At 42.2% G+C, this 19,357-nt stretch overlaps 1 protein-coding gene across 1 annotated transcript in view; it reads left to right on the top strand.

Annotated features, from left to right (window-relative positions):
* Positions 1-453: 453 nt before the first annotated feature.
* LOC311132476 (uncharacterized protein) overlaps positions 454-19,357 on the top strand; it is a gene marked incomplete at its 5' end in the record, with an annotated part of 85,360 nt that continues 66,456 nt past the window's right edge. Inside the window, 2 exons of the mRNA XM_084165762.1 lie at positions 454-467; positions 597-666. Of these exons, the coding sequence (XP_084021888.1) occupies positions 454-467; positions 597-666 (84 nt within the window). The remainder of the gene's footprint in view (positions 468-596; positions 667-19,357) is intronic.

Below are 19,357 nucleotides of genomic sequence, written 5' to 3' on the forward strand. Positions count from 1 at the left end.
GGGAATTAGAAGAGCAGGATGTGGGATGTTCTCAGAGTGGGAAGCTGAGGACGCTTCTGGTGAGATTGAGGGGGGAGTGTGTGAGTATGTGTCTCTGTCTGTGTGTGTGTGTGTGTGCGCGTTCTTCCGTGCGTCTACGTGTGTGTGTGTGAGGGTGAAAGAGATAGCAATGCTTGTGTTGGATTCGATTTGTGGTGTGTGTAGCTTGGATGAGTAGCCAATGTGTATATTATAGTTTGGTCACTGACAAGTGAGTATATGCCTGTGTGATTGTCATTCCGCCTGATGTGCGCTTGCCTTTTTGGCCTAGTATCTGTATCAATCTGTTATGTCTAGTCTGTTGCTCCACTCTGTAGCTCCAGATGATCTGGAAAAGCCCCACTGTTTGTCATTAGTAGCCTCTCCGTTCACCAGCCGAGTCGGGTTCTGCTCGCCAGCCCGTGATGGCTAAAAATGACCCCGCCATCGTAGCTTTTTACATTTCGCCCAAAGATTGTGTCCTGCTCCCTGATGGGCCCGCAGACGCTGAAGCACCCTGGGAAATGGGCTGTTTTGTCAAGGGTGTGATTTTTATTTCCTGGCTGTCTCTTTTCCAGACGTTGGCTGCTGAATTGTGTCGCCGGTGGAGAGGTCCTCAAAGGTCCGTCGCTCCTAATGCCCCCAGAGGTAATGAGTGCTGAAATAGCCTTCCCCCTCAGGTGCCTCTAGTAACTGCTCCTCGTTCCTTCTCTTACTTCATGTTTTCTCCTCTCTTCGTCTCCTTTCCCTCTCTTCTCTAATGATGGGGGGAAATCGATACAGTTACAGTGCCTTCAGAAAGTATTCCTACCCCTTGACTTATTCCACATTTTGTTGTGTTATAGCCTGAATTCAACATGGATTAAAAATATTTTTTTCTTACCCATCTACACACAATACCCCATAATGACAAAGTGAAAACATGTTTTTAGCAATATCAAAATATAAATAATTACAGATCTAATTTACATAAGTATTCACATCCCTGAGTCAATACTTTGTAGAAGCACCCGTGGTGGTGATTTACAATTTTGAGTTGTCTTGGGTATCTTTGTATCAGCTTTGCACATCTGGATTTGGGGATTTTCTCCCATTCTTCCCTGCAGACTTTCTCAAGCTCTGTTACATTTGATGGGGAGTGGCGGTGAACAGCAATCTTCAAGTCTTTCCACAGATTTGAAATGGTATTCAAGTATGGGCTTTGGCTGGGCCACTCGAGATTCCACATTCTTGTTCTGAAACCATTCCAGCGTTGCTTTGGCTGTATGCTTGGGGTCATTGTCCTGTTGGAACATAAATCTTCGCCCCAGTCTAAGGTTGTTTGCACTCTGAAGCAAGTTCTCATCAAGGATTTGCCTGTATTTAGCTCCATTCATTGTTTACATTTACATTTTAGTCATTTAGCAGACGCTCTTATCCAGAGCGACTTACAGTTAGTGAGTGCATACATTATTTTTTGTATTTTTTTTTCATACTGGCCCCCCGTGGGAATCAAACCCACAACCCTGGCGTTGCAAATGCCATGCTCTACCAACTGAGCTACATCCCTCTCTTACCAGTCTCCCAGTCCTTGCCGCTGAAAAGCCACCACCATGCTTCACGGTAGGGATGGTGTTAGACGGGTGATAAGCTGTGCCTTGTTTTCTCCAAACATTCAGGCCAAATAATATTTTGCCTTATGCCGTCTTTCACATGCCTTTTTGCAAACTCCAGGCGTGCTGTCATGTGCCTTTTGTCTCAGGAGTGGCTTCCGTCTGGCCATTCTCCCATAAAACCCAGATTGGTGAAGTGCTGTAGAGACTGTTGTCCTTCTGGCAGGCTCTCCCATCTCAGCCAAGGAACTCTAGTTCTGTCAGTGGTCATTGGGTTGTTGGTCACCTCCCTGACCAAGGTCGTTCTTGCCCGGTTGCTCAGTTTGGTCGGACAGCCAGCTCTAGGCAGAATCTGGGTAGTTCCATATTTCTTCCATTTCCCAATGATAGACCCTACTGTGCTCTTGGAAACTTTCAACACTCTAGAAATAGTTTTATACCCTTCCACAGATATATGCTTCATCACATTTCTATCTCAGAGATCTACGGACAGTTCCTTGGACTTCATGATATAGTTTCTGCTCTGACATGCACAGTCAACTGTGGGACCTTATATAGACAGGTATGTTTGTTTCTTAATGTCCAAACAATTGAATTGGCCACAGGTGGACTCCAATCAAGTTGTAGTGATATCTCAAGTATGATCAAAGGAAATTGGATGCACCTGAGCTCAATTTGGAGTGTCATAGAAAAGGGGTGTGAATAATTATGTAAATGAGATTTCTGTATTACATTTTCAATACATTTGCAAAAATCTCTAAAAACATGTTTTCACTTTGTTATTATGTATATGGGTAAAAAATAAATAAAAAATCATTAATTTTGAATTCAGGCTGTAACACAACAAAATGTGGAATAAGTCAAGGGGTATGAATACTTTCTGAAGGCACTATACATATTGCAATATTATTTTGGACGATATTATATCGATACTTTGACTCCAAATTATTTCGGCTAGGTAGCGTTAGCTAGCGCTAGTTGGCTGTACCTGTGTTAAAACACTAGTATTTTTCATCCTAAAACTTGTTCCTCATCTTCTTTTTAAATAGTGAGCCAACATGTTTTCAGCACTTTTATTTCCATGACTGATCAAAACAAATGTTATCATGCTCTCTCTTCTCTCTCTGCAGCAGACATATAGTGAGCAATATGTTTGTAACATCAAATTGCAATAAAATCGTAGTATTGAATCGCAAAACCATATAGAATCGTGAGAATCGCAATACATATTGAGTATCGTGATAATATCGTATCGCGTGTTCCCTGGCATTTCCCAGCCCTACTCTTCTCACCTCAAATACTTTTATCTCTCAGATCCTTATCTCTTCTCCTCTTCTCTTGTCCCACCAGCCTTTCAAACGTTCTCCATCTTTCTCCCACCATTTCCAAATCTTTCCACTCTATTCTATTGCCCTGTTATTGGTTCTATCCACACAGTTTCATAACACTATTTTTATTGCATTACGTGGGAGGAACATAAAGCCAGGTCTTTATAGGGTTTTGCTTTTAGCGTTGCTAACGGCCTGTATTTAGTAAGAGATGATAGTTTGTCCAATTCGGCAGCAACGGGTCTCTATTATGCTCAGTGTAAAGTCATGTCTGAGTGTATAAATACCATGAAGCAATTGCCTCCTGTAGAAATGAAGGATCTGTGAAATGCTGCTCAGTCGTCATGGTCGTGGGGATTTCGGTTGACGCCTTGTGTTGTAGCTCAGCAGTAATCTCAGCATGCCTGTGTAGACTCCTCATGATCCGCCCTGCTGCATGCGATGAAAACATTTCTGCAAATCTATCGGAAGACTCCTTTCACTGTTTGCTACTTATTAGCTAGCTCTGGCCTAATGTCGCCATCCACAAACCCAGCACTCTCTCCCCAAATGACTTAACCTTTTCACGTGTGAGTTTCAAATATTTCTAACGGTCGCCCCAGCGGGAGTTTTTTTTATGCACTTGATGTCAGAATGCACTCACTGTTCCAAAATGTGATTGTTACGCAACAGGACAGTTAACCCGTGCTGCACTCAAACCAAGGCAAGCTGCCTGCTAATTATCTATAGGCTATGTTTCAACTTGTCAATTATCAAAGTACAGTTTGAAATGAGGTGTGTTCCGTCTTCTCATTAATTCAGCCTATTTACCTGTTGCGGACAATTTATGTTTGAGGCTTTACTGAGCCGTCTTCGACGAGAGCCCAAGCACTTCCCCAGTGTTTCCTCAGATCAAGTACGCAGACATTTGCACATCTCCAGTCAGAACAGAACTTGCACAAACGTTTTCCCCCTGGCACAATGCATTCTGGTTGTCACGTAAACGTCTGTCAGACCAAAGATCTTATAACAAAATGAGGTGAAGGGATGGTTCGCTCGACTGACTTAGATTGTAACTATCGTTACTCAGGGTTGCCAGTTCAGACCCCCCTTTCCATGTGTTTTATTTTTATTTAGCTTATAAACCTCTCCTGTGTTTGCCCCCCATTTATTGATAAATCCCCCATCATAGTAATATTTCCTGCATCATATCCCCCAACGATACCTTCCCCCATTTCTATACCCTATGGACTTGAAATCCCCCGCAAACCCCCTTACAATGGCTTCATCCAACTCTGGCAACCCTATTTAGCTTTCACTCTACGGTTAGGCTAGGCAGTAGGCATGTACAGTGGGGAGAACAAGTATTTGATACACTGCCGATTTTGCAGGTTTTCCTACTTACAAAGCATGTAGAGGTCTGTAATTTTTATCATAGGTACACTTCAACTGTGAGAGAAGGAATCTAAAACAAAAATCCAGAAAATCACATTGTATGATTTTTAAGTAATTAATTTGCATTTTATTGCATGAGATAAGTATTTGATCACATACCAACCAGTAAGAATTCTGTCTCTCACAGACCTGTTAGTTTTTCTATATGAAGCCCTCCTGCTCTCCACTCATTACCTGTATTAACTGCACCTGTTTCAACTAGTTACCTGTATAAAAGACACCTGTCCACACACTCAATCAAACAGACTCCAACCTCTCCACAATGGCCAAGACCAGAGAGCTGTGTAAGGACATCAGGGATAAAATTGTAGACCTGCACAAGGCTGGGATGGGCTACAGGACAATAGGCAAGCAGATTGGTGAGAAGGCAACAACTGTTGGCGCAATTATTAGAAAATGGAAGAAGTTCAAGATGACGGTCAATCATCCTCGGTCTGGGGCTCCATGCAAAATCTCACCTCGAGGGGCATCAATGATCATGAGGAAGGTGCGGGATCAGCCCAGAACTACACGGCAGAACCTGGTCAATGACCTGAAGAGAGCTGGGGCCACAGTCTCAAGAAAACCATTAGTAACACACTACGCCGTCATGGATTAAAATCCTGCAGCACACGCAAGGTCCCCCTGCTCAAGCCAGTGCATGTCCAGGCCCGTCTGAAGTTTGCCAATGACCATCTGGATGATCCAGAGGAGGAATGGGAGAAGGTCATGTGGTCTGATGAGACAAAAATAGAGTTTTTTGGTCTAAACTCCACTCGCTGTGTTTGGAGGAAGAAGAAGGATGAGTACAACCCCAAGAACACCATCCCAACCGTGAAGCATGGAGGTGGAAACATCATTCTTTGGGGATGCTTTTCTGCAAAGGGGACAGGGCGACTGCACCGTATTGAGGGGAGGATGGATGGGGCCATGTATCGCGAGATCTTGGCCAACAACCTCCTTCCCTCAGTAAGAGTATTGAAGATGGGTCGTGGCTGGGTCTTCCAGCATGACAACGACCCGAAACACACAGCCAGGGCAACTAAGGAGTGGCTCCGTAAGAAGCATCTCAAGGTCCTGGAGTGGCCTAGCCAGTCTCCAGACCTGAACCCAATAGAAAATCTTTGGAGGGAGCTGAAAGTCCGTATTGCCCAGCGACAGCCCCGAAACCTGAAGGATCTGGAGAAGGTCTGTATGGAGGAGTGGGCCAAAATCCCTGCTGCAGTGTGTGCAAACCTGGTCAAGACCTACAGGAAACGTATGATCTCTGTAATTGCAAACAAAGGTTTCTGTACCAAATATTAAGTTATGCTTTTCTGATGTATCAAATACTTATGTCATGCAATAAAATGCAAATTAATTACTTAAAAATCATACAATGTGATTTTCTGGATTTCTGTTTTAGATTCTGTCTCTCACAGTTGAAGTGCACCTATGATAAAAATGACAGACCTCTACATGCTTTGTAAGTAGGAAAACCTGCAAAATTGGTAGTGTATCAAATACTTGTTCTCCCCACTGTATTTGGGGTGATGATCTGTGAGGTGATAACATTTTATTTGCTTTGTGATTTGTCAAAAACTAAAAGACTTGTCAAGTCATGTACTCTGGTTCTTGTATACACTGTAACAAGTACATTGAAGATTTGTAATATGCTGAAAAGTGGCCAAACTAAGTTCATATTTTAGGGAGTTTTCGCTTGTCAAACATAAACAAACATGGTTGCATCATAAAGAATTTAGCTGCTGTTAGCTTAGCTGACATACATCTCTTTTCTAAACAATATTACATTTCTCCCTTGTGCTCACCAGAGATGTGGTACATTGTAAACAAGTCTAGCTGTTAGGTCGCTAACTTATGTTTAGTTTTTTGCCAGCACAGCCTGTTATTTAGACTGGTTTATGGAATGAGTTTGGCTGTGGATGTTCCTTGTGATGCTTGGATGATGACATTCACATTTATCTATTACAATAAAAGGTGAAATTGAGGAATAAAGTTGTGAAGACCTTTATTTCCCATCAGTACAAAACATTGTTTAGATGCTTTTCAGACAACAATGCTTTTTAGACACGTTTGTTGCATCATACAGTGCATTCGGAAAGTATTCAGACCCCTTGAATTTTTCCACATTTTGTTACGTTCCAGCCTTATTCTAAAATTGATTAAATAGTTTTTTCCGTCATCAATCTACACACAATACCCCATAATGACAAAGCAAAAACCGTTTTTTTTATTTTTTATATCACACTTGCATAAGTATTCAGACCCTTTATTCAGTACTTTGTTGAAGCACCTTTGGCAGTGATTACAGCCTCGAGTCTTCTTGTGTATGACGCTACAAGCTTGGCACACATGTATTTGGGGAGTTTCTCCCATTTTTCGCTGCAGATCCTCTGACGCTCTGTCAGGTTGGATGGGGAGCGTCCCTGCACAGCTATTTTCAGGTCTCTCCAGAGATGTTCGATCGGGTTCAAGTCCGGGCTCTGGCTGGGCCACTCAAGGACATTCAGAGACTTCTCCCGAAGCCACTCCTGCATTGTCTTGGCTGTGTGCTTAGGGTCATTGTCCTGTTGGAAGATGAACCTCTGGAGCAGGTTTTCATCAAGGATCTCTCTGTACTTTGCTCCGTTCATCTTTCCCTCGATCCTGACTAGTCTCCCAGTCCTTGCCGCTGAAAAACATCCCCACAGCATAATGCTGCCACCACCAAGCTTCACCATAGGGATGGTGCCAGGTTTCATCAGATCAGAGAATCATGTTTCTCATGGTCAGAGTCCTTTAGGTGCCTTTTGGCAAACTCCAAGCGGGCTGTTATGTGCCTTTTACTGAGGAGTGGCTTCCATCTGGTCACTACCATAAAGGCCTGATTGGTGGAGTGCTGCAGAGATGGTTGACCTTCTTGAAGGTTCTCCCATATCCACAGAGGAACTCTGGAGCTCTTTCAGAGTGACCATCAGGTTCTTGTTCACCTCCCTTACCAAGGCCCTTCTCCCCCGATTGCTCAGTTTGGCCGGGCAGCCAGCTCTAGGAAGAGTCTTGGTGGTTCCAAACTTCATTTAAGAATGATGCAGGCCATTGTGTTCTTGTTTTGTTTTGGTACCCTTCCCCAGATATGTGCCTCGACAAAATCCTGTCTCGGAGCTCTACAGACAATTCCTTCGACCTCATGACTTGGTTTTTGCTCTGACATGCACTGTCAACTGTGGGACCTTATATAGACAGGTGTGTGCCTTTCCAAATCATGTCCAATCAATTTACTCCAATCAAGTTGTAGAAACATCTCAAGGATGATCAATGGAAACAGGATGCACCTGAGCTCAATTTCGAGTCTCATAGCAAAGGGTCTGAATACTTATGTAAATCAGGTATTGATTAGATTTTTTTGAAAACAAAAAGAACCTGTTTTCACTTTGTCATTATGGGGTATTTTGTGTAGATTGATGATCCATTTTAGAATAAAGCTGTAACGTAACAAAATGTGGAAAAAGTCAAGGGGTCTGAATACATTGGATGTAACATGCTGTTGCTACTGTTCCAATCACATATTTGCGATGGTACGCTGCAGGGACCACTCAACAATGATCACAAATATGTGATCATACGCGTCAAAGGGTTAATTGTCAACACATCCCCTCCATACAAACTCTTATCTGCTGAGCTCCTTTAAAAACTGGCTGACTTTTAAAGCCGGGGCCAGGTTTTAAATTATTAATAGGGTTCAAAGGGGCTTGGGGCTGCTTGTGCCAAATGATCTATGCTCTCATTCACTTAATGATAGTGCATCTCTTTCCTGCTTCATTGATTAGCTGTTGGCAAATAAAATGGCTGAAGAGTCCTTTCTGCGGCTGGCCTGCTTCAAAGGGAGATAGCTAAATCAGGTTTACGTTGATGGTGTCTGCTGATATGCAGCACAGAGACTGTTTTATGAGCTTTTTTGGGTGAGGCGTGAAGATAACAACACAAGGCATTGCATGGAGGAAGGCATGTTCTGTAGGGGTGTTTTTCTTCCGTGAATGCCCTGTCACTATACTGGTACTCACTTAAAGAATTTGCACTGAGATTTGCGGAAGCAGGCTTGCCAGAGTTTTTATCTACTTCTTGCTTCTTTCTTTTTTTCCCCCACTGTCTTGTTCCTCATATTTTTTTGTTGTTGCCTCATTGCTTGCTTGAAGTGCAGGTGCTGGCAAACACACCATTCAAAACTCCTTTAGCACTAGCATTCCAGGAATGTGAAAGTAGAAGCAAGCAAAGTGGGGTGAAGAGAGGCAGCGGGGGGGAGATTTCTTTGAGAGAGAGAGAGACTCAAGATCTTTAACTTTGTCCCAGTCCAATGAGGATTGAGAAAAGTCCAAAAAAGGAGAAGAAATAGCTCTCCAAAATGTACAGCTGCAAGCTGTCTCTTCCAAGCACTTAAAACATTGCAGAAACAACGCCTTTTTGCAACACATGGAGCTGGGTGAAAAAGCTGCTCGCTGTAAGTGTTCCAAGGCCTCTCTATGGCAATTAATGGAACAATAATTACAGTAGCGCAGTTAGACAACGGAGAAATTTGACTTTGCCAGAACACACACGACAGATGATTTGGTGTGGCTAAATTGCCAACTGATGTCATAAAATAAAATAAAATCTGTAATCAGGTTGAGAGATGAAATGAGACAGAAAATGGAAGGAGCCAGAGATTGGATTTCTGCACTAGTGGGTTTAATATTCATTCATTGCTCCCCTTTCTCCTCAATCCCTACCAGCATGTGTTGCACATGACTCCCAAGATTCTTAAAGGTCCTCAATTACCTCTTGTGTACGAATAGTTTACACTAGGACATAGCCTAGATGTCTATCTAGCTTTGGCAAACAATAGCGACACCAGTAAGAGATGGAACGGCAGTTGACAGCCTGGCAACTGAAAGGACAGGAAGCAGGTGACAAAGATAGAATGTTCCATGCCCTCTTCTCTCTCTCTCTCTAACTCAGGGTGGACCAGAACCAAACATCTGGTTTGTGTCTTAGGACTTGGTGGTGGGGACTTGGTATATGCGGAGAGAGGGGATTGACTGGTGTTCAGGCTTCGGTTTGGAAATGGGGTTATGTTTAAACCTGGGAGTGTGTGAAGGGGACAGAGGTCAGGGGGTGCAGAGAGGTTGCAATGGGGTTGAAGCACTGCCTGTACCCAAACCCCCCTCCTAAGAGGGAGAGCGCTGATGGAGGAAGATAACTGACTATGTTGCTAGCTCTGGAGTTTGAGGATTGTAAACATCATTGTTTGTTTTTGTCCTTCCTAAGACAATGTATCCAGAATAAAGTCTCACCTTTTACTAAACCAGGAAGTTTACATTTTGCCCTCTGACCCAAAGGGTAAAAGTCTTTGCATGTGGCACCTTTAATAAAATGTCTTTCAAATTGTACGTAGGTGCATCCAGGAAATAATTTGACCAAGGAGAAATACCTCACACCCAAATCACAAGGGGCAGTAAAAGGCCATAAAAACGAACTACCCTTGGGAATAGGGAGATGCAAAAGGCAATCAAACATTACAACGTTACTTGTTAGGTGACTGCCCTTTTGAAGTGTCAAGGTAGGTTTGGGAGTTACAACGTGGGGTTTAGCCCCATCGGCCATTGTCACGTTTCATTTGTTCACGTCAAAACGTAAAAAATTACAAGTCAAAATGTCTTGATGGAAAATATACTGAACAAAAATATAAACGCAACATGTAAAGTGTTGATCCCATGTTTCATGAGCTGAAATAAAAGATCACAATGTTCCATACGCACAAAAAGCTTATTTCTCTCACATTTTGTGTACAAATTTGTTTACATCCCTGTTAGTGAAAATGTCTCTTTTACCAAGATAATCCATCCACCTGACAGGTGTGGCATATCAAGAAGCTGATTAAACAGCATGACAATAAAAGGCCACTCTAAAATGTGCAGTTTTGAGGGAGTGTGCAATTGACATGCTGACTGCAGGGATGTCCACCAGAGCTGTTGCCAGAAAGTTTAATGTTAATTTCTCTACCATAAGCCGCCTCCAACGTCATTTTAGAGAATTTGGCAGTACGTCCAACCGGCCTCACAACCGCAGACCACGTGTAACCACGCCAGCCCACATCTGGCTTCTTCACCTGCAGGATCGTCTGAGACCAGCCACCCGGACAGCTGATGAAACTGTGGGTTTGCAGAACCGAATAATTTCTGCACAAACTGTCAGAAACCGTCTTAGGGAAGCTCATCTGCTTGCTCGTCGTCCTCAACAGGGTCTTCACCTGACAGCAATTCAGCATTGTAACCGACTTCAGTGGGAAAATGCTCATCTTTGATGGCCACTGGCACACTGGAGAAGTGTGCTCTTAACGGATGAATCCCAGTTTCAACTGTACCCGGCAGATGGCAGAGAGCTTGTATGGCATTGTGTGGGCGAGCGGTTTGCTGATGTCAACGTTGTGAACAGAGTGCCCCATGGTGGCGGCGGGGTTATGGTATGGGCAGGCATAATCTACGGACAACGAACACATTTTATCGATGGCAATTTGAATGCACACAGATACCGTGACGAGATCCTGAGGCCCATTGTCGTACCATTCATCCGCCACCATCACCCCATGTTTCAGCATGATAATGACGGCCCCATGTTGCAAGGATCTGTACACAATTCCTGGAATCTGAAAATGTCCCAGTTCTTCCATGGCCTGCATTCTCACCAGACATGTCACCCATTGAGCATGTTTGGGATGCTCTGAATCGACATGTACGACAGTTTGTTCCAGTTCCCGCCAATATCCAGCAACTTCACACAGCCATTAAAGAGTGGGACAACATTCCACAGTCAACAGCCTGTTCAACTCTATGCGAAGGAGATGTGTCTCACTGCATGAGGCAAATGGTGGTCACACCAGATACTGACTGTTTTTCTGATCGACGGCCCTACATTTTTTAAAGGTAGCTGTGACCAACCGATGCATATCTGTATTCCCATTCGTGAAATCCATAGATTAGGGCCTGATAAATGTAACTTAGTAAAATCTTTGAAATTGTTTCATGTTGCGTTTTTATATTTTTGTTCAGTGTAATTAGCCTATTGAATTGCAACAGAATACACTTAGAAAAATAATTTGTTGTAGAAGTAGGCCTAAATTCACTCCAGTAAGAAAGTGGTTCCAGTCACGCAACCTATAATTTAGCCTGGCTGTAGCGAAAAGTGGCTGTAGTGAAAAGTGATATTATATTATATTATTAAAACGGAGGTCCAAATCATGGATCCATCCTTCGATTCACGGAGTGTAATGTTCTTAATTAACAGGTAGCGCTAATGTCTTCCTCTTTCCAGATACTCGGCTGTTCCGAGTCACTGGGGTAGATGGCTGTATTGGGTTAGCAGAGCTTTCATTTCCCTGCCAGTATGAAAATCAATGTTCGGCAGGGCCAGTTTCTTTATGGCCTAGATTAGCATGATAATGTCAGAGTAGCGGGAGTAGCAAATCAGATTCTCGTAGTGCTCGTGCAGCTATTATCATACGAAACACACCATTAGTGGGGAATGATATTCTGCCAATCCCTCACCCTTCAATTATTTTAACTAGTTTGTTTGAAAGACGTGTCAGAAATGGAACAGTGCGGGGTAAGCAGAGATGTAGAGCATATGATGAACTGCCTTAAACTGCTATATGCTGTTACCCGCTGTGTTTTTCCATTACTCTAAACCTCTATTGAGGCTGGTCGCTTAAGAGCATGTGGAGTGGGTCTGGGCTCATGTTTGTCTGACTCTGAAGTGGACTGAAGTGAGTCTGGTTTGGCCTAATGTGAACCAGAATGGGCAATACTCTACAGTGGCTTGTTCTTCTTGTCTCATTCCTTCATCTGCACTGATCTGAAAAACAAAACAAAACTGGAGTCGAGGAGATGAAGCCACTTTAGACTATTGAGATACAACCATGGAGTCAGATGTTACATGAAAAAGCTCAGGTTTCTAGAACCATTCTGGTATTGGCCAAGTTAGTTTGATAGACTGTGATGTCTAGGTATGAGCTTAGATGGTATGAAAGGGTAAAGGTGACCTCTGATCAGACATGTTCGGGAAAGGTTACAAAGTACTTTTAAGTGTCTTCTGTTGACTGATGGAGAAGAGACACTTTGTTTCCTTTCAGAGCAAGTTGTCAAGCCAGTCTCATTGAACTGCTCTGCTATGACACTCTAGCCAACCACAAACACAGGAGACAAATCACTTTCCCCCATAGGGCATCCGCACCGTGCCGGGTCACCTAGGTCATGGGGCAAGGAGGGGGAACGAGTGATCGGTACGTGGCCCAAATGGAATGTTGACGTGATCCACGTCCCACAGTGTTTTCAAAAACATGCAGAGGGTCTTTCAAGACTTCCGCTGTGGTTTAGATGATATAAAGCAATATTTGTGTTGATCGAAACTCCTTTCGGTGTGCGAACAGTTCTGATACACTCATGGGCTATGATACTGTGTAACTGCGGTAGGAGCTCACTCAGAGCCCCTGGTTTGTAACTGTCTCTATTAGTGCTGCATGGTATATTGAAACTGTTGTACTTTTTCAATACGAAGAAAACAGTTTGGTACCAGAATTGTTGTTACGTTCAGTACTGCTGTCAAGTGTGTAGCAGTTGCCAATAGGCTTGGGTGGTATCCATACCGACCTTGCGCCATACCAGGATATTCATTAATTCCGGCACTGAACACAATGGGTGTTGTTTTCAAAACCCACTGATAGCCTTTAATCTGAAGGTTAGCAATGCTAACAAGTACATGTAAAATCCCATAGAGAATGTTAACTAAATGCTAACGAGCACATTGTGAACATTTTGTACAGTTTCTGACCTAAACTATACAAGTAGCTCATAAATGCTATTCCCAGTTTGCTGCATGCACAAAACAAATATTAGCCGGCAAGGTTCTTGATCCAGGAGGGGATTCTCTGCTGTTACCAAGCGAATGCTTGATTTTTGAAGAAGCTAACCACTTAGCTAAATAGCTAACTAGCTACTAAATTAGGAAACCAAATGTTTACATTTACATTTTAGCAGATGCTCTTATCCAGAGCGACTTACAAGAGCAATTATGGTTAAGTGCCTTGCTCGAGCACGTCGTTAGATTTTTCACCTAGTCGGCTCTGGGATTCCAATAGGTCTTAAATGGTAGGGATTGTTTGTCATCTGCAGTCCCAGGAAATCAGCTAAAACAAGCTCAATAACACAATGCATTTACACACTCTTCTTGAAATAATATGCATTCACCTGGATTGTGAATAGACCTAGACTACATCTTGATTTACCCAGTTTATCAATAGAGATTTACCATTCAAATCAATTATTACCATTGTTGTTTTGTAGTTGGATTGGTAAAAAGTAAAATGTATTGTATAATTGTATAATTGATTAATTAATGCATAGCAGTCAAAAAAATTTTGGGCATAAAAATGTTCAAATCTAATGATATTGAACTCAAAAGATGCCCAACGATTGAACAGAGCAGTAGCTGAGTTTATCTGTCTGGATCAAATGCCATTCTGTGACTTTTTGGCTAATATCCCTCCTCTTTTTTTGTTTTTGTATCGTTTTGGTATGAAGTATCGTGATGGTATCGAGTATCGTGATACTAAACCTGGTATCGTGTCAGTCAAAATTCTGTTATCGTGACAACACTAGTTCCTGTGGGGCCCATTTCTGTCTGGAGGCTCTGTCGGGCCCATGACTGTGTGGGTGTAAAGTTGGACTAGCTGCTGATTTGCCCTGACGTCTCTCTCGCTCTCTCCTTTTCTACCGCTCTCTCTCTAGCTTCTCTCTTCTCTCTAGGCTTTTCTCTCTCACTCTATGTCCCATCTTCTGCTTTTTCTTTTCTCGACCTCTCTGCTTCTATCTCTCCCTCTCTCTCACACACTATCTTAGGGCATACCTAGGTCAACTCTTGTCTAGGCGAGAGGAGGTTGGCATGTTGAAAATCTGAAGAGCCTCTAGATGTCTCTAGTCAGGTATTAGTTTGGGCTGGTGGTGAGGGAGGTGGATTGTTCACATTAATAATAATAATATGCCATTCAGCAGACACTTTTATCCAAAGCGACTTAGTCATGTGTGCATACATTTTTACGTATGAAGCAGGGCTATGCTGCTCATTATCTCACAATCATTTGGGATGGGGTAAGGAAGTGTCTGTAGAAAACAAGCTGCTTTGCCCTGAAGCACTTCACAGTCCTTCAGTCAAGCATGGTCAAGGCAATGCATCTCTCTCATTTAAATTCAATGTGCTTTATACATGAATGACAAGGTCAATGTTGCCAAAGCGAAGTGATATACATAAAAATTTGACAAATGGAAGCTATAATAATAAATAAATAAATATATATAGACATCAATATATATACACAGCTCTGGAAAAAACTAAGAGACCACTGCAAAAATATAAGTTTCTCTGGTTTTACTATTTATAGGTACAGTGAGGGAAAAATTATTTGATCCCCTGCTGATTTTGTACGTTTGCCCACTGACAAAGAAATGATCAGTCTATAACTTTTATGGTAGGTTTATTTGAACAGTGAGAGACAGAATAACAACAAAAAAATCCAGAAAAATGCATGTAAATTTTTTTATAAATTGATTTGCATTTTAATGAGGGAAATAAGTATTTGACCCCCTCTCAATCAGAAAGATTTCTGGCTCCCAGGTGTCTTTTATACAAGTAACGAGCTGAGATTAGGAGCACACTCTTAAAGGAAGTGCTCCTAATCTCAGCTTGTTACCTGTATAAAAGACACCTGTCCACAGAAGCAATCAATCAATCAGATTCCAAACTCTCCACCATGGCCAAGACCAAAGAGCTCTCCAAGGATGTCAGGGACAAGATTGTAGACCTACACAAGGCTGGAATGGGCTACAAGACCATCGCCAAGCAGCTTGGTGAGAAGGTGACAACAGTTGGTGCGATTATTCGCAAATGGAAGAAACACAAAAGACCTGTCAATTTCCCTCGGCCTGGGGCTCCATGCAAGATCTCACCTCGTGGAGTTGCAATGATCATGCGAACGGTGAGGAATCAGCCCAGAACTACACGGGAGGATCTTGTCAATGATCTCAAAGCAGCTGGGACCATAGTCACCAAGAAAACAATTGGTAACACACTACGCCGTGAAGGACTGAAATCCTGCTTGACCTTGTTCTTATGAACCGCCGTCTTTGAAATTTTAAGGATGGAAGCAACCTGACGCTCACTGTATCCCTCTGCCAGTAAAGCCAGAATTGAAACCTTATTTTCCTCACTCAAAACTTTCCTTTTCAACTTTCGGCATGGTCAATAGTTATTTTTTGATTAATATTACTTTTGAGGTACTATTAGCACTGTTTTTGCCATCCAGCTGGTCCTATTGCAAGAGGATAGTGATGACCACAGCTGTGGATTTTATACTTTTCCTCATTAAATAGGATTTGGTTCAGGTGATCACCTAATCAGTACTTAATTCAGTAGAATGAGGTGTGCCTGTGTTGGAATTCATCAGACACTGGAATTGAATGGCTGTCATACATGTGGAGATGCTGATTTTAAGAAAAGTTTGCAGTGGTCTCTTAATCTTTTCCAGAGCTGTGTATATATACACTATCAAAAGTTTTAGAACACCTACTCATTCAAAGGTTTTGCTTTATTTTTTACTATTTTCTACATTGTAGAACAATAGTGAATACATCAAAACAATGAACTTGATTCCATATGTGTTATTTCATAGTTTTGATGTCTTCACTATTATTCTACAATGTAGAAAATAGTGAAAGTAAAGATAAACCTTGGAATGAGTAAGTGTGTCCAAACTTTTTACTGGTGCTGTATATGTGTGTGTGTGTGTGTGTGTATATATATATATATATATATATATATATATATATATATATATATATATATATATATATATATATATATATATATATATATATATATATATATATATATATATATATATATATATATATATATATAGATTACCAGTCAAAAGTCTGGACACACCTACTCATTCCAAGGTTTTTCTTTATTTTTACTATATAAATTATATAACAAGTAAATATCCAATACAGAAATGTAGTAATGGTCTAATCTAATTCAACAAATAAAAATTGAAAATGACTGGTGGTTCTCACCCCCTCTCTGATTTTGAAACGCTACTGTTCAACCAGTGGCTCTCTGAAATGTCAAGGGGGTCATCTGCAAATTGTATCATATAGCTGATTAAATTCAGAGATCAGGTCAACTGCGACCTTTGGAAAATCAATTTCGCACTTTCTAACCTATTCTCTCTGTTTGAGAGGTCCCCAATAGAAGTAGCTATTATCAGGTCAGTCGCTTATGGAAACACACTTGGTTGGCATAACATGTCTCACCACTGACTGCTGTTCCTAAAAGCTTTGTTGGTTTTGTTTCCTATTCCTTTTGAGATCCCACTCTCTGAACTAAAACGCACAGTGGTTTCTCTGATGCTTCTGGTCTTGTTTAAACCCAAGCAGATTAAGCTGTACATATTTTCATATTTTTGTGTGTTATTGTGTTTGTGTTCATTCATATTTGAGCGTATCCGTTTTTTCCAGCAGTATTTGTCCATTCTAAGCCTAAGTCTTCGTGGCGTCATGCAGCACTTGTGTGATTTGTGTTGAAATAGGAGAGGTCGCTGAAAAGAATGTGAGATGAGCTTGAGAAAATAAAGCTTTTATTAGAGACTGGGACCTTTTTGAGAATTCAACCCATGAGAAGCAGAGAAAATAGCTAACTAATTGGCAGAATAAATTCAAATTTCAGCTTTATTTTTAATGTTCATGAAATAATTAGCCATTTATATTTGGCTTTGTAACCAGAATCTTCAAGTATTTAATTAAAAAGGTTTGTGAAAGACTTTCAAACCTGGTCCACAGAAATCTCTAATTTATTCTTCATTGTTCTGTTCTTTTAGACTGTAATCCCATCCATTTTTGCACACTTTTTCTTGGCAAACATCTGACTAGTCCTAGAGTGTTATGAGTAGGCATTTTGGTCATGTCCCAGAAATGAAATGCTCTTAATCCCCGGACCCGCTTGGCTGACCTCCTGCCCAGTCTGCCCACAGCAAAACATGCTTTGTTCTTATAGCGAGGGAGGAGGGGTTGGGTTTCGAGAGTAATCACATTTTGGTTTTCTGTGGTGATCTGAACCACAATGGGCACACTTAGGACCCAGAACAAGGGCCGGATTCAGTTAAACTAGAAGCGTCCTGCCCCAGGCTAATTCCCAATGACAGATCCTTTGTTGACGGGCGAGCAACTTTTGGAGGGGGAACAAGAAACCCCCTCCTGACAAGGTAACAAGCCATGACCGAGGAGAAATGTTTTTTTGGGAAAAGGGTTTAAATCGACTAATGAACAGATTTAAGGGGGAAAACAAGGACTTTGTGGAAGTAGGCTTCCTAAAGCCATGACAATAACTCATTTCTCCTGCTAAAGGTTTTCTTTGTCTCCCCTTAACCACAACTCTCCCCGAGTTTTAGAGGTTGAGGTTAGCTCAACTGTTAGCACAGAACACGAGGGCACGGTTTTGATAAATCTCAGCTGAGCTCAAAGGCTCTGGTTTGTGTCTTGGGGCACAGGTTGCCAAGCTCTACTGTTCAGGGAGCACATTTTCAGCTGCCCCCACCCTTCTCCTCAGCACAAAAAGTCATTTTTTATCATCTCTCTCTGTACTCTACCACTTTGATTCTTCCGGCTGTGGTGTTTTCTGATCGCAGAGGATGCATTTTGGACTCCACAAAGAACTTTCCCAGCAGCTTTCCATTTTAGATCGCCATGCAAAATCATTCTGGCTATGGATACGGAGAACATCAACACATTAATATCAACATGCCAGAGGATATACCAATTGGACTTGGGGCTCTGCTGGGAGTTTACCCCATATTTAGATTTTTTTATTCTGCTTTGCCACTAAAATCCTAATAAACACTGACATCTAAAATATTGTGTTATTGTTGTTATTGTTAAGCGTATTACTACTACTAATAGGGGAGGGGGGAGTAGTTCAAAAATGAACTCCAAAAGGTTCTTCAAAAGGTTATTTGAGGAGCCATTGAAAGGGGTTCTTTGAAGAACACTTTTAAAGATTTCTTCGAATAACTTATAAGGGTTCCCCCACAGTTTCAATTTGAAGAACCCCTAAAGGATCCTCCAGGAACCTTTTACTTTGTAGAGTGTAGCGCCACTTATCTGAAGCATGGCTCACCCTGAAGAATGATGACACTATCAGTGTCACCCAAATGTGTTCAGAATGTCCTTTTCCAACATTTCCTCTTTGTACCAAGCCCCCCCCGACAATGACATATTGGCTGCCTTCAACTCTTAACAACCTTGGGTCGGGGCCAACTGCCTGATATCTGAGTCTGGCTGGTGTGCCCTGCTCAGGGAATGATTTCCTCTTGCGCTCAGTAAGCGTGTTGTATTGAGCTGCGTTCGAGGGAGAGAAAAAAAACTCCCCGAGCAGCTGTGTTGAAGGCCTGTGCTAAACACAATCAGGAAGTCTACAGGGGAGGCAGCGTGTTTCTGGCAGGGAGAAGGCAAACGCCACTGCACATTTGAAAGACCCTCTGGAAACTTCAAACGGGGGTGGCCTTGTCCCCCTGACACCAGATGGTAGTTAGCTGCATTTCACTTGGCCCGGGCCGCGCATGGAAAGAGGGCTCTGTCTTTGTGTGTATTGTTAACTAGCGGCGGTTTAGCAAGGAAAAGCGGAAATGCTGTATAAAACTGATCTGGTTCACTTTGGAAAGACACAGTCTGTTGGATTCCAGCACAAACGTAACTGATCCAAAAGATACACTGACCTGACAATTGCCCAATTCTCTTCAGAACATAAAGACATGTTCTGCCTTTTGGGCTGATATGTAGCTGTGCTCCTGGGGGGGGCTACTCTCAATATAGGAACTAGAGGTGTGCGGGTCAGTTGTTTGTGCAACCGCCCGCAATTTCTAAAAACCCATCCGCAACCTCCTGACTA

Source organism: Coregonus lavaretus, assembly GCF_964263955.1.
Source record: "Coregonus lavaretus genome assembly, chromosome: 7".
NCBI lineage: Eukaryota > Metazoa > Chordata > Actinopteri > Salmoniformes > Salmonidae > Coregonus > Coregonus lavaretus.